Below are 15982 nucleotides of genomic sequence, written 5' to 3' on the forward strand. Positions count from 1 at the left end.
CTGCCTCTCTCTCCCTCTGTGTGTGTATGCGTATGCGCTTCAGCCCCAGTCGTTGCAATGAAGCTGTCGGTTCCTGCGTCTCTGCAAGTGTCCGCTCGCCTCCTTCACCCCATGCTTCTACTTCTCGTCAAACTTCCTCCTCTTTTACTTTTCTGCATATCTTGCTCGTTTCTTCTTCTAAAATTCAACAGGAGTCACTTTTTATTGAAAATAGCTGAAGGAGAGTTTTTGGAGGTTTTTCTGAAAGGAAATATTTTCTTTATAGGTGAGAAATGATTATTGCAATTTTTATTTTATTATTGGTTGTGGAACATAAGTTATCTACTTTAAACAAATTTTTATTGAGTTTTGCATATAATTTTTGTGTTGTCTCGATGCTTGGACTAAACTTTAATATTCTGTGATTTTTTTCCTTTGTTTTATTATTTTAATGTAGAGTTTTTCTGAAGATTTTACTGTACATCAGGATTTCCAGATGAAGATAAAAATATTAATAACAGACTGCCTTTGCTAGGACGGTCTAATCTGTTTGAACAAAACAGAACCAAAATATACACTTAGACAGAAATGAAAGCAAAGCGATTAAAATACAGAAGAAAAAATCATTTGAAGAAACTGCTGTTGCAGCTGCGTCTGATGGAGAGATAAAGGGAACGAAATGATGTGGTCAAACTGACACATTCCTCGCCAGTGGACAGAAAAAAAGCCGGTTTACATAAAAGTGTGAGTGTCAGAGATGAAGTTAAGGGGGATAGAGGGGATGAGGTGGGGTGAATGATGAGGAGGAAGAAAGCAGAGAGGAAGAGGTCTCTGTCAATGTGGTGTTAAGGCACTGGTGGATTTTCACACCCCTCCATTTGTCCCCTCCGTTTATAGGTGTGTGTGTGTGTGTGTGTGTGTGTGTCAGGGCGGTTGCAGAAGGGGGAAGACAGTCAACAGTGGACATGTCAACACTTTGAACGGTTTAGGAGGGACACACTTAGATGTGATCTGACAGCACTCGCGCTGTGCTCAGCAACGAGGACGGCATCAACAGCCTGAAGGATTTTTCTGAATTTCATTGATACAAAAAGGCTCATTATTTGCAATTAGGATTTATCCTCAGAGGTAGAAGTACATTTGGTCATGATCTGTTCAGGGTTATTACATTATTTACCTTTTAGATTAACACCCTGCATAAACAGTCAATAACCACTTAATAAAATATAATGCATTGTTAGATATTATTAAGTGCTATTAATGTGATTTTTCTATATGAATAAACTTCAATAGAAAAATCCCTGTTTTGAAATTAATTTGTCAGTAATAATCCAGCATTGTGGAAGTGAAAGGGGCCACTTTGCAGAGGTGTTTTAATCTTTTAAACTTCTTACTTTTTTGATAAACACATTTGTAACAGAGACGCAGTAGTCGAGTTAAACTCCTACTTTATTTCCCCATTTGTTTGTTAACCTTCTCTTTAAGATCATAGTGGAATGGCCTCGTTTAAAGCACAATTCTTGCGGACAGTGATAACAACTTGCCTCCAATTTAAGTGAGCAGTGCCGCTTCCAGTGCGAGTGTCGTGCTTCATTTAAAGGGGTGAGATTAAAGTGGTTTGTGTGTGTCTGAGGAAAGAGAGAATGTGTGTATCTGAAGGAGAAGGAGTTGAGTAATTGAGTAGAGTGTCCGTGCTCTGCAAACTAATGCGTTGTTCTGCCCTTCTCTTCCCCTGTGGCCCTGTCCCGGCCTCCCTCTCTCTTTTTTCTTCTCTTTCTGTCTCCTCACCCACTACCACCGCCGCCCCCACCTTGGACTGGAGGCCATTGTCTGGGCCATATTGTCTGTCCCCAGAGAGCCTTGATAACCGTGTCTCCATCCACGGAGCGAGAAGGGGGGTCAGAAAGAAAAAGAACGACAGACAGAAAAATACCAGAGGAGAATGCTAAAGTGTACCCACATCCTCCCCTCTCTCTCCTACTGCGACCTCCCACCCAGGTTTGATCAGCTGACCCTCTCTGATGGCCAGTGGAAGAAAGAAAGGGGGATTATTAGGCCACATTTGTTTTATATTGTTGTAGTTGTTTATGGACTGTGGGGAGGATGGGGAGGAGAGGTCAGGGATGAAAGAAAGTGAGAGTAACAAGATGCGCTTTAGAGTGTCAGAAGTGACTGGAAAAGAGAAAGAAAGAGTGTTTGTGCAGACAGAGGTGTCCCTCCAGGCTAACGAGAGTCAGGTCATATGACATAGGGTCATAGGGTGGAGGTCAAAGGTCACCTGGAGGCATTCCATTGCTAGCAGAGCAGGAAGACAGCAGCCGCATGCATGCACTGTATATTCATTCAAAATGTCACTATTCACACTTATACATCCCCACTTCTCTTTCTTTTTCCATTTCTTTATTCATCCATCAATCCAAGCAGCTTGTCTTACACTAATTCCACTATGTTACACTCTGTCTCTCTTTCATAAACACACACAGAGAAACACACACCCGTTCCCCACCCTTGCAATCTACAATAGGAGACAGTGTCAGGAGCTTGGAGCTCGCTCCCAGAGCGCTACAATGAAACCTCTGTCCTTCCAGGTAGTGAGGGAGAAAGAAGGAAGATAGAGAGGTGGGGTGGGCAGAAGAAAAAAGGAGGAGACCATTTGGGCTGAGGTGGTAGACTTTCAAAGTACAGGGCAAAAGCAAGAGGCCAGCTGGGTCTGTGTGTATGTGTGTTTGGTGTCATTTATGCAAGAGAGTGAGGTTGCTTTTGCGCTTCTAAGTGAGTGTTTGTGTGTGTCTGCATTGCAAGGGCAAGCCAAGTCGCTGACAGTGAGACAAATGTTGGGACTCCTTTATGGATTGCTTAACAAATGCAGCACAAATAGTGGCCTGGCACAACAATGGAAAAACACTGTCCCTCGCTCAATAAACATTATGCAGTGTCTCCCCCTCACAAAACACCAGGGGAGCGGAGCTGCCATCCACCGGATGCACTTTTCTTCACTCTGTCTGCTCCCCCTTCTCCCTTAACTCTGTCTTTCTACCGCTCTTATAAAGCAACACTCAAGATTTTCCCAAGGTTTTTTTTTTTTTTTTTTTTTTTTTTTTTTTTTTTTTTGCTTATAATTAATCAAACTTTCCCCACTTCCCTCCATCTTTTCTCCATCTTTTAATGCCAATGATGGTCCTGTTGTCCAGTGACTCGAATTAGGGCTTAATGAAGGGGAAAAATACAGAAATGGTGAAAGTCTGAGGAGCAATAGTAACTAAAGCTTTTAGTGGATGAACTGAACACAGTTAGCCCATGTTTTTGCACTCTCTGTAACTACACACAAACACATGACTTTCTTCCTCAAGCGTGTGTGTGTGATTAATGGCAGTAACATTACGTTGTGTGTTATTGCCTTTTGTGGTAAAGCTGGACAGGAAACACGGTTTCGGGCTGCAGGCCGACGATTTAGGGCACCTCACAGAGGACGCTTTGTGTTTGTGAGACTGTGAGTGTGTCTGTGCCTTTGTTTGCATATGTATGTAAGGGTGTGCCGGTGTATGTATGAACATATACAAAATTGAGGTTTGCACCTTAACATAGCAGTAAAAGAAAATCAAACAGTTTTTTAAGGGTTAGGGTTTGCCAATGGATTATTTGTTTTTGGCTTTTTCTTACTGATTAAGTATGTCAAACTGGTACTCTAAAAGTTTAAAAACTAAATCTTAAGCACTTTAAGTTTAAAGCCAAAGACAGGAAAAGGAAATATTGACCCCCTCCAGGTTCCCACTTCTCTTAATCTTTATCCCCTCATCTCAGCTTTTGCTCTCTGTTGCTGCCCCATTCTTCCCACTGTTCAAAAGGACAATCTATAAATAGATATTAGGCAATATCGTTAGGAGTCTGCCCTAAGAATAAGGGAGAGAAGGAGGGAGAGAAGGGACGAATGGGGCGACATTCTTACAAACAGCTGATTGTGTAAAGAAGGAACAGTGAGTAAGATAACACCAGAAGAGAGAAAGGCAGGAGAAAGAGAGAGGAAAAGAAAAGTAGGACTGGAGATGTTAAAATAAGTGTGACGGAAAGATGGATGTAGAAAGAGATGAAGATACTTTTTTTAAGCTGAAAAAGAAAAATAAGGCAATAAAGCAGGTGATAGTGCAACACAGGGGGAAACATTTGTTTAAATTCCTGCCTAAGGTGTCATATGGATGTAAATGTTGTGGTCGGCTCTTCTGAGGCAAATCGCCCTGGGCGCCTTATCTGAAAGACACACTCCGCTCAACTATTTTGATATGCCCTTCCATTCCCTCGGAGAGCAATTTCAAAGATACCTTGCATTTTCACGCAAATAGAGCCACACCTGAGTGACAGGCAGACAGTTCTTAGCCCTCTTATGGTGGTGCAGGGGGGTACCATTTAAAAAAACAAAAACAAAAACTGAACAGCACATTAGTTTCCTTCTTCATTTTTGCCGTTGACAATTCGATTGACTGCATGGTATGTTTGCGTGGTGCTTAAAACAATGGACTTCAATTTAAGGAGAAGCTGTGCATGTGGACACACACACACGTGCATAAGCAGAAGCACACACAGTGACATTCTCCAGAGGAGGCTCCCACGCTCCCTGAAAGCTTGTTCTGAGTAGAGGAGTTAACAAGAGCAGTTAGCACCATGATTATGTTAGCAGCCAGACACACAAAGCAAAATAGTTGTGTATGCATGTGTGTATGTGGGGGATTTCTGTGATAGCTGCTTGGGTCTGCCCTTTACTCTTTATTGGAGCTCAAACAAATCTTCATCCCCATTTTGCTGAATTCATCTAAAAGTGTTTTTCCAGACATCTTTTGCATGTGAGAGCACTCTCACTTGCATGCCCATAAGCTCACTGCCTGCACTTAGCCGCGCTTGTGTGTGTCTGTAAGCTTGCAGCTGCTGTCTTGCCAACATGAAATGGGCGCGTTGATTACAGTAAGCGATGGCCAGGAGACAGTTAACCACCGCTGATGGCGATTACTCGGCCTGTTAATGGACGTCCGTCGCTGTCCGATTAGTGACTTAGCGGCGGTGGACATATGTGATATGAGAGGGACTTAGTTGAGGAGCCACTAATCATCAAAAAGCCAAGGGGGAAGTGGTGCTCTAATCTCAGCTTAGCACTCTTACTGTGTGCATGGTTGTGTGCATGTTTGTGTGTAGTGGAAGAGTTTTTTGGGAGCGGAAGAGACAGCGATTTTACCTCTTGTACTTTATTTCATTTGTTAATGAAATATATTGGAAAAATACATTTAGCCTATTTGTCATTTGTCATGTTTTAATGGGGGCTGGTGGGAGACTTTTTAAATATTTGCCATTTAAAAAAAGAAGGCAAATTATGCTAATCTTCACTAATGATCATTCACCATCAGCTTAAAAAAAGCGATTTTTTTTTTTTTTTTTGTTTAAATCCCACATCACCTCATGCTTTCAGGCTGATTCTTCTAGGTCGCCACCAGCGCAACAGCTCTGCCAAACTTTAAATGAAGTAGCCAGCGTAACCTGCACACCTGCTGTGCCCAATTGTGTAGTAATTCCACTTCAAAGGCAAATGAGGAGAGAGGGGGATTTTATAGCCGGAGAGGAGCTGTGAAAGGCCTCCCCATTCATAGACACCCACCTTTGAGGAAGTAGTAGTAATGCTGGGAGAAGGAGGGGGGGACGGAGTGGAACAAGAAGGGGCCAATACACAGGAAAATAATATGAAATGTTTCTAACATATGTGAACAAAGTCATCTGTTTGTCCCACAGTTTGGATACACGTGTTGTTGTCAGTTAATGTGTAACTGTTCTGCCTAAAGATTGCTGGTCCCTTTGGATATGTCAGTGGTTGCTACTGTGGTTAAATGATGGACAATAAAATGATAAAAACCAAATGAAAGATTTCTCTGCAGAAGATTGAAGTGAGAAAACTTTAAACCGACCCCATTGCGTGTCTAGGTGTGTACAGGATACAAAGGGCAGTGTGTATGTATCTGAAACAAAAGGTCTTAGTGTGAGAGAGTGAAAGGAGGTAAGGTAAACAGGTAGTGATGAAGACAGACCTGCAGTGTTCAGGCCTCTGTTCTGTGTGTGCGCGTGCCGTGTGGCTCAAAAGGCCTGCAGTTTGTACAGCTGGGTCTGCTGCTTGCATTAGACGTTGTGTGAAACGGCACATACACACCCACACAGTTTTCCTAAGTTCAGGATAATAAACGTTATCTTATGTCAGTTTCAGTTTTCATATCGTTTTTGAGTGATATAGTGTTATCTCTTCATCTTTTGTCATGCAAACAAATACAAAATTTACAGTTATGGCCTCTGTTTTCGCTGAGCAAGACAGAGCGTCCAGGAGAGACAGATAACGAAATAAACTGCTTCAGGTCCTCCTGTTTATGTGTACTTGTGTTGTTCACTTTACTGTACACATTGTCCGTTATAAAAGCAGTTACTCCAATATAAGAAGGAAAGAGTTGGAATTCTGTGAAGCTGACTTAATAAAAAAGTCATTAGATTCAAACATTTTTTATATAAAAGTCTAATCTTCAATTTACTTACATGGTATTCCTCATCAGTGGACAGAACACTACTATGTAATCTTCAGAAGCTCAGCCGAGAAAAACATAGTTGCTTCTTGTTGTTCCTGAAAACCTGGCATTTTGGAAATCAAAAGACTGCAATATGCAAGTGAGAAAAATGACATTTGCAAATTAGTTTAAATTCTTAGACTATCTGTGAGATCAGTGAATATTGCAGGTGAAATCTTCCAGAAAAAAATTAAAGATAATTAAATTACATCACCACCGCAGTGATGAAGTTTATTTAATTTCAACTATAACTTTTCCTCGATGTGATAACGTCTCATACTGCGTGTCTTAGCCTCTTGCCCCATCGCCTCCTGTGAGCTGCGCTCAATATTGTTTGCCTTTCCACTGTCATAAGGTAAATAAGCAGTGAATTAGTGGCAGGGCTGCTCCTAGGAACAATGCCAGATGTACGGTCCTGAGGAAATCCAATAGAGTCAAGAGTGTAATCAGTTTACCAGAGACGAACAGGGAGAGAAGAGAAAATTTTGAGAGAGAAGGGCTAGGGGAGGAAGACACAGCCAATTAGATGCAGGTGGGATATAGATGCAGGACAGAGACATCTGTAGATGAGTGAAAAACAGCTTGTTAAATCAAAGGGAAATAAAAAATTAGGAGTTTGCGAGGCCAACGCCTGTTGCTTATTTCTTGTTTTTCATTGCTTCCCGTCACAAACAACCCTCCCCTTTAGTTTTCACAGTCCCTCCATCCTTCCATCAACACCTCCCATCCCTCCATCCCTGTCATGTGTTGCCTCTGTGCAACTGAGCATTAGCAGCCTATTACCCAGGGTCATAGTCGCAGTGGCTTCAAGGCTGACAAGTGCATCTGAAAGCACTCAGGCAATGCTGAGAACCACATTAAATTCTATTATTGCCGCATAGTCGCTACGTCCCTATTCAGCTGAAGTACAGGGAGGCAAATTTACCTTGTGAGAGACGGAGTTCACCTAATAGATGTGGCTTTATATCCTTTCACTCTTTTCAAGGGAACAAAGCCACAGCGACAAATGTAAACAGCGGGACTGTCATGTTGCAAGCTATTTTCCTCCAGTTCCTCTATTGTTCAGAGGTTTTCATAAATACATATTATTGTCACTGTACATACTGCCCTCTCTCTCTCTGTTTCTCTCTTTTTTTCCTCCTCTTTCTCAATCTGTTTTTCTCTGAAAGCCTATTGTCAAGACGTGTTTTTTTTTTTTCCTCCACAATACCAGTGCAAGCGGGCTCCATTTGCAGTAATGGCCTCGTCTTTTGGAAACGCAAATGTTGAACGGCCCCCACAGAAAACATACTGGAAGACCTGAGAGTGTGTTTGAAGGTCTGCTTGTAGGATGGGTGATCACAAACCCACAGAAGGCAGATGTAGTGAAGGCCTGGTCAAAAGACAAACTTAAAGAGTCAAAAGAAAGAGTCTGTGCGTGGAACAGCAAAAGGTGTCAATATCTGAAGCTGGATCAGACCATACAGGAGTTTTGGGGAGCTAGTTTTATCCTCTGTTGTCACCATCATATCACTCCAGTTGTCAGCCTCTTTTGAATATTGCTCACTCTTCCTCCCATTTTTCCTCCTCTCTTGTCTTTCTATCTCCTACTCTTTTTCCAGGATGTCTTCCAAGCGACCAGCCTCTCCATATGGGGGGACAGATGGAGAGGTAACCATGGCAACCAGCAGACAGCGAGTGGAAGATGAGGAAAGTGAGGGACTGGGTGGTGTCATTCACCTCCCCCTGGCCTCCTACTGCAGCAAGGTGTCCCCACGCTCACCCCCCAACCGCAACTTGGACAGCCCCCCCAGCACAGTAAGGACAGTTTTTGGTTTTACACTTGCTCCCAAAGCGAAGGCACTCATCAATGAGCAACGCAGATTTTGGGAGCTGACTCATTGTTACACTGTGAAACAGGTAGAGACACTGTTTCAACAAGTTTCAATCAAACTTTGTGTTGCTGCAGCAGGTGTTGCTTCTGACTTCAGAATTGTTACTCACTTTTAAAACATCTACAAAAACATAATTTATTCTAAATGTCAGGGCAAGACAAGCATATGAGAAATATACTGTACAAATTACAGTGTGCACCTTTTGGTTTTCAGGCTGCAGCTTCCATCATTGGCTCTCTGCCCTTGGTATTCCTGCCCATAAGGCTGTCTGTCTGCATGTGTGAGAGGCTTGGGATAGAGCATAAACCCCGAGGGTGCACATCTCAGATCAGATTACTTAGATCACAGTAATCTTGACCTCCAGCCTTACAAAACAATAGTCAGCACTGAAAAAATGTATCTTTTTGTTTTTAAAAATCACTGCTTCTCAGTAAACTCAGAAAATACATATAAACTTTGGAAAAAAATTCTGGATGTATTAGTAATTTTTTAAAACAAATGTTACATGTAGTATATATATATATATATATATATATATATATATATATATATATATATATATATATATGTGTGTGTGTGTGTGTGTGTCTCATTTGATTGACATGTAGAAAGATTTATGTAAAGGAAAAATTAGATTTTCTTTCACGTCAAGAGCAGTTTGGTTTGGGAGCGGAGCTTTGTTTTTGTATGTTTTGTGTGTGTGTGTGTGTGTGTGTAGGGGGGGGGGGGTTTCTAAGGCAACTGTTTGGGTGTACACATGTTTTTACTTTTATGTGTGCACGTCACCAGTCGCTGCCTTAAGCCAGCTTGATGCACCGTTGCGTGACTGCAAAATGTGAGCCATTGGAGTGAGTCACTTTCTTGGGGAAGGAGTGTGACATTGGGTGCTGGTGCTGAATGTATGGCTTGTGATCACATCTGCATGAATTGCATCTTCTGTGTGATTCAGGTTAAATATTGATATTGGTGTTTACAGGTTTGCTGTTAATTGGCATGTACATGCATTTTTAGATGACTCAATTACAAAGTCTACAGTTCATGTGATGTATAGTGCGTGCTCAGTATATAAATGTCACGACTTGGAGTGTCTCTGGTTACTGGTATACATTATTTTAAAGGGGGTTTTTTTTGTACTGACCTTGAGAAACATGGTTAACATTTTTATAAAAATGCTGAAGTATTTTGTTTTATTTAATATTTTTCGGTGTTGTCTTTCTTCACTTCCCAAACCCTCACCTTGATACACCTTGTCACAGCACTGCTCTGATGACTGTCGACCTTTCCCCCATACCAACAATAAATGCTCACATGTTGTAAAACAATGAAACAGTGCTTAGGCGCCGTAATGGAAAGCTAATTCTGTAATTAGCCAGCTGATTAGGCTGCAGGCCCCTCCCAGGGTGAACCCTGCATGTGTGGCAGGTGTTGACTGTAAACCAAAGTCCTGGGACTATGGAGGAGCGCACTGCATGCAGGAACACATATAGCCACACACAGTGGGTTATCTGTTGCTGTTAAGGACAGTGATTAGATTATTTCTGGTTAATTTAGATTAAGAGTATACACAACTGGGTTTAGCACTGCTTTCCTAAGGTGGTTGTGAAGAGAAAAATTCTTAAATGCCAAAGTCACAAGCAACAGTTTTGTAATCCGTTCTTGGACAGTGGAGGAGAGACCGTTTGTGTATGTCTTGGGGGGCAATCCCTTCATCGCTGACTGTCTGTGAAGAGGGAGGAGAGATTTACAACAAGCTGAAGGTGTCAGGAGGATGGGGGAGACCCAGAGGGATTAAGACAGGGTTCTCTGTCTCTCAGGGCACTTGTCGGAAAGTGATAGGGGGAAGTAAATGGCTCATCGACGACTGGCTGACTTGGAAGTGAAACAGCAGGGGACAGCAAGAGCGGAGCTCGAGGGGGAGGGGGGCAAGATTACAGCTTTATCTTGTCATAGTGAATTAACACGCTGGTGGAGAAGCACTCAGCTACACACTGACCTCTTCATTCTGTCCGCCTCGCCTGCCTGTTTGGGTTTGGTTCTGGCCACTTTACCTACCGAGTGCAGCTGCACAGACTCACACAAGCACGCCATGTAAAAACAGCACTCACACATAGTTTAAAAGCCTGAAAGGTGACCGATTACTCACTTTTTAAAATGTTTTTGCACTAACCTGGTCTGTGGATGAGAACAGTGCAATGGTTTCCAAATTAAAGTAGTTTATTAAAAAGTGTTTCATTAAAAGACGTTTTTGCTGTGATGCTGGAACCTGGCTCAGCTGACTCCATAATAGTGCTACTGCAGATGTAACTGAATTATTTTTCCCTGCTTCTTTTCTTTTTGATCTTTAATGTTTGTTTGCGGATCGCAGCAAAAACTGTTTTTCACATCAGGCAGAGGCGAGCATCTTCTCTCATAAATGTGCTAATGGACAAATACTAATTATTTAATTAACAAGCGAGCATGATACAAAAGTATAAAGATATTTCATCTAGCATTATTTCTCATTCATTTTCCTCCACAAGTCCTCCCTTTCCCCTGTTTTTTCTATAATCTGAATGTGTGAATATGTGTGCGAGTGTGAGTCTTTAGACACACTGGTCACACTTAATTTCTCATGCCAGTGAGGCACTAATGAATCAACACGCTTGCCTGTCAACAGTGAGGGGTCGTGGTAAAATACACTGGCATATATTTTAGCCAAACTGCGATTTAAAACATGGAAAATACAGCTGCATGTTGTCAGTTAAAGACAAAGGATATGTTTAATTCTTGGACACTGAGGTAAATATATAAATAGAGGAGGAAACTGATGACAAATTTTGTTTTATTTAAATAACTTAATAAAAATTATTCAAATTTAATATTATTCTAATTTGGGGTTTAGTTTGAATGTTCAGCCATATTATTTTAAGACAAGGAGAAAAGTGTGTGTTTACTTGTCTGCCCCAGCCTGAGGGTCTCTCAAGTCAGAACTGACAGTGTCTGTGTTTAGCCATGGCATGTAAAAGGATTTGCTCCGTGTGTGTGTGTTTGGCAGCATGTCGGAGGTCTTTTAAGTATATATCGTGAAGATTGGCAGCCCTGGCATAGACCTGTGTCTCACCCCCCTGCAGGGAGCGATCAGTGACATGCTCCTGGTGTGTTTGTGTGTATGTATTTTAGATGAGCAGCTGTTTCCAGCTCTTCCTACTTGCCACATTGTCCATGCCTTGATCCACAGCGACACGCCAAGCATTAAATATTGTTTTTCACACATATACCTTTCACAGCCTGAGACATGTCAGGCTGTGGCACAGAACGAGGGAGGGAAGGTACAGTTTCTGGTGTCGGGCTACAGCGAAGGAGGAAGGGAAGCAAACATGAACAGCAGCATCTGTGCTGGCTGCAGGGAAAAAAAAATAGCATTTAGGGGTTTTTTTCCCTTCCTTTTTTGGCAAGAGTTAAGTGTTTTTAAACCAACCTACCCTCACAGATGAGCTTAAGAAGACAAAAGTTGTTTAATTCGGTTCCATTGCAGAGGCTGTAAAAGGATAAAGAGAGTGAGGCGCAATTTTTACTTTGTTCCAGTCATTTGGAAGAGAATTGACATCTGCAAACTAAAGGCAGAACCGCCCACACTGCCAGCCTGCCACATCCAGTGCATATAAATACATATATGCAGACTTTCGTACATTTATACACACAAACACACCTACAGGCTATGTGCACTGACAGTGTCACACATATATGCACAGAAATGTTAAAAACCTGCTCTCACACATGCGCTGAGAGGAAGGGCATGAACATTTCCAGTGTTCATAATTTCTGTTTGTTCTCATGAATAAATGCATGTTAATGAGAAAAGTTTAGCAACCTGTGTTACCGCAGGAGGAGAGGAATGTGTGAGTGACACCCATTTACATCAGAGAATCTGGCTTGTGTCTTGTCTGTGTTTGATCCCTCTGTTTTGGACTTTGCAGTGCAAATCGCCAGCGAGGCGCGTGGATTATATGCTCAGAGGCTGATGGGAAAGAAACATAAGCCATTTAAGTTGCCCTTAGGATCAGGCTGTCAGAGTTCACACATAAATAATGCCACAGTCCCTAATATACCAGGTCTTTGAAGATGCTCCCTGCTAATTCCCTTTGATTGGGAAATGACCTTCATTGTTGGACGCAACAAGATGACATCTCGCTAGCAGCTTTTCGACGTAGCAAAGAGACCCGACAACCCCTCAACCCCCGGCGCCGTTCCTCCTCTCCTCCCCCCGCTCTCCATCTCCTTTCCATATTCTCGTTCTGTTTGTTTTGTTTGCGCGACATCTTTCTCGAAAGAAAGAGTGCGGCTGTTTTAAGTAGGCGCTGGATTAGATAAATGGGATGTGACAGGTGTGACCGCTGCCTTCAAGATGCTTGCCTTCCCCTCGCTCTCTCTTACTGCGTATCTCTCTGTCAGTTCGCTCTCCCCTCATTTCCTCTAATAACAGTTTTTTTTTCTTTTGGGGTGGGGTAGGGGGGCTTTCTTCAACTTTTACATGCTCCTTTGCTCCCTCTGCCTAGTTACGCTTACATGTTATGCAGGAGCTGACACAACTCACATTCACAAAAGGAAAAAAAAAAAAAAACATTTGATGTCTAAATTCTCCAATCTGGAGGACAGAAGAGAGTTAGGAAAGACAAAAATCAAACAAAGAAAGACAGGAGCAGCCACTTGGTCAGGTGATGGGAAGAGTTAAGTCTTTTATAGCTTAAAGATCACAAGACACTTTCCCAGCACAGCCCTCAGTTGCAGTGTTAGCAGCCTCATTCGCTCCATATACAACTTCTGCAGCCTCATCATTGCTGTCACAATCTGTCCGGCTGTTACAATGCATGTGCAAGAATGCCAAGGAGAGAATTAGTGAATTATTAAGCTTTGTTACTTATTCAGAATGTGGAGATACAAAGAAGTGAATAGAGAGGCAGTGAGTTGTGGAAAATGCCAAGTGATGATAGTCTGCCACCCCCCATATATGAAGTTCACTCACTTGCAGTGAAAGCCATTTCAATACTGAAAGCCTCTCTCTTACTTGATCCTATAGTTCTGTTTCATTCTCTTAAAAAAAAAAAAAAAAAAAAAAAACTCTATAGTCCTTTGCAGTGTTAATTATCTCATTGTGGACTGTGATCTTAGTATTAAGTTCCACTTATACAAGCCGTCTCTGCATACCTTATATGCCATCATGTATTTCTCAATGTCTCACACATAAACGCAGAGATGCTGTACTGTGTATATGTGATGCTGTCCCAGGTGGCATGCCCCATACTGTAGCAAGATTAGCCAAAGATTAACCCTGTGGAACATTGACCCGCATACCTGCAAAGAGCTAAGCTGACAGACTGGCTGGCTGATTGACCGATTATTTGTGGTTGTAATTAAGAAGCACACTGTAAAATACCCGAGTGTGAGATCAAAAGCGATGATGCTATGTCTATTTTTTAATTTGGAGCATGCTATACACAACTCATGCTCTTGTTAATTAATGTGGGTTTGATAAAGACATCATGTTTGCAGCTGATAATGTCCTCTGGGTGTCACCATTAATTGGCCTGAGTCAGCGTTAAGTCCATGATGCCAGCTGTAGAAACAAACACAGATTAAAATGCAAAAAGTTACTTACTGTACTATTCACCTCCTGTTATTGGATTTGTTGTCACTGTTATCGGTATTTATCCTGCTTGACTCAAGTTGTCAACTTTACTTAACATGGATATAATAGATTTTAATACGCTGTCTCCTTTCTTAAAAGTTAATTTAAGTCTAAAAAGTTTTGTTTCTAAATGTTTTTACCACTATCACCATTTCCAAGCATCATTAAACTGAATATGTTAGACTAAATGTATACACAACAGCATTTTAATTAGTAATCATGACAGCTTGAAAAAAGGCACAGAGCTTACCTTTAAGCTGCACTGTTTACATTTTGTTGCTGTCGCTCTGATTGTTGTTATTTTTTATGGAAATGATTTGACAACTCTCCAGAACTTTGTTCCTTCAAACAGAATGTATTATTTGTGATTTCTGCATTTCCTGGAGTTGCACCCTCAGCATTAATCATCATGAATCTTGAGACAAAAGTGAAAAGCGGCTCTGAAAGTTGGGCTTGGGATTCGGTACTGTAGCATTGGACATCCCTCAAAGGAAGCCATGGAAGTCTTTGTGATGAAGAGTTAATGTGACACTTTAGAGCGGGTGGAGTTTCTTGCTGTTGTTTCATGTGCTTGTTCTGTCAAGTACCTCCAAGTCAGTTAAATGCAGATCCAGAGGATGCGATGGAGACAGACAAAGTATGTCCTAACTTGAGACAACTGGCTAGGGATGAAAGGTTGTTGCATGGGGATTTAAGAACACGAGATGGGCAGAATAAAGGGTGCAAGTTGGAAAGAAGGATGGAGATGATGAGTGGGTTTCCTGCCAGCTCCTCCCCAATTTCTTCTTCATTTTCTTCATCTGCATTCAGTTTGTCTTCAAGTTTAGGTCATTTTAAAACTAATGAATCAACTGTTTTTTCCTCTCTTTTTCTCCTCTGCTCTGCTTCCTTCAGGAACATGATGCCACTAAGGGGAGCTCACTGAGTCCTTATACCCAGCACAATGCTACCTCACCAGGGAAAGAGGAAGGTGGAGGTGGGGGTCGTCCTTGCAGCGATGGGGGCTCTGCCCCAGGTATCCTTGGCACCCCTGAGAGACGTAAGGGCAGCTTGGCTGATGTCGTGGATACACTGAAACAGCGCAAGATGGAGGAGCTGATCAAAAATGAGCCGGAAGGTCAGTGATGAAAGGCGATGCTTGTGCAGCCAGATGTGTAATCTGAAAGTCCCCACAATCTTTCTGGCTTGGTGTCACACTTTTATTGCATTCTGTTGTCCTTTCTTCTTCTTGTGCCTTCCACTGTTTTTTTGTGGTTCTGTCTCTCTCACTTTCTGGTTCAGCTGTGAACCCACACATATTCATACGAAAGGAGAGGCTTTGTTTTTTCCAGCATACAGACTGACGGCGTCAGCTGCTTGGGTCTTTTGTCCACCATGCTTTGCATTTTTTTTTTTTTTACAACCTGACAAGAAAGAAGTGTGCGTGCATGCATGTGCACTCATGTGTGAGTGCTGCATGCTTGAGTGCGTGAAAAGAGTGCAAACATACTTGAATGTATTGACAACTCTCCAAATGTTTCCTGGCTTAAATTTCTAAGAATGCTTGCACTTAAATTTCTGACATTTTAACAGTTATCGAGGGATTAATGCATCTTACCACCTTTTACTTATTTTCTAACCTTTATGATAATTCATTTTGAGACCCCAGATAAAGATTTCACTCACTGTTGAGAAAGCTAAACGAGAGTTTTGCCCAGGGCCTACAAAGCTTTGCTCCATTAGCCTGTAGATTTATTATCAAATGTAGCCTCAGGCTAACAGTTGGAGTCAAGCTAGGAGATAAAGTTAGCCCATGGCCAATGCTAATTCTTTTGAGCAGATAAATGGGGCTTATGTCTCAATGTAATACTTCTTATGCGATATGGATCTCACCAACAGGT

General features: G+C 41.9%; 1 protein-coding gene across 15 annotated transcripts in view; it reads left to right on the forward strand.

The window, feature by feature from the left end:
* Positions 1-15982, forward strand: part of sox5 (SRY-box transcription factor 5) — a 285484-nt gene that overhangs the window by 194995 nt on the left and 74507 nt on the right. For 14 of the 15 annotated variants that reach the window (XM_041977282.1, XM_041977289.1, XM_041977279.1 and 11 more), the window contains 2 exons: positions 8165-8360; positions 14997-15219. In XM_041977282.1, coding sequence (XP_041833216.1) covers positions 8166-8360; positions 14997-15219 — 418 coding nt within the window. In that variant the 5' untranslated portion in view covers position 8165. Of the gene's footprint in view, positions 1-120; positions 266-8164; positions 8361-14996; positions 15220-15982 lie in introns of those variants that run through there. The other variant, XM_041977285.1, reaches the window with a different exon arrangement.

The sequence above is a fragment of the Melanotaenia boesemani genome, chromosome 23, assembly GCF_017639745.1.
Source record: "Melanotaenia boesemani isolate fMelBoe1 chromosome 23, fMelBoe1.pri, whole genome shotgun sequence".
In the NCBI taxonomy this organism is placed as follows: Eukaryota; Metazoa; Chordata; class Actinopteri; order Atheriniformes; family Melanotaeniidae; genus Melanotaenia; species Melanotaenia boesemani.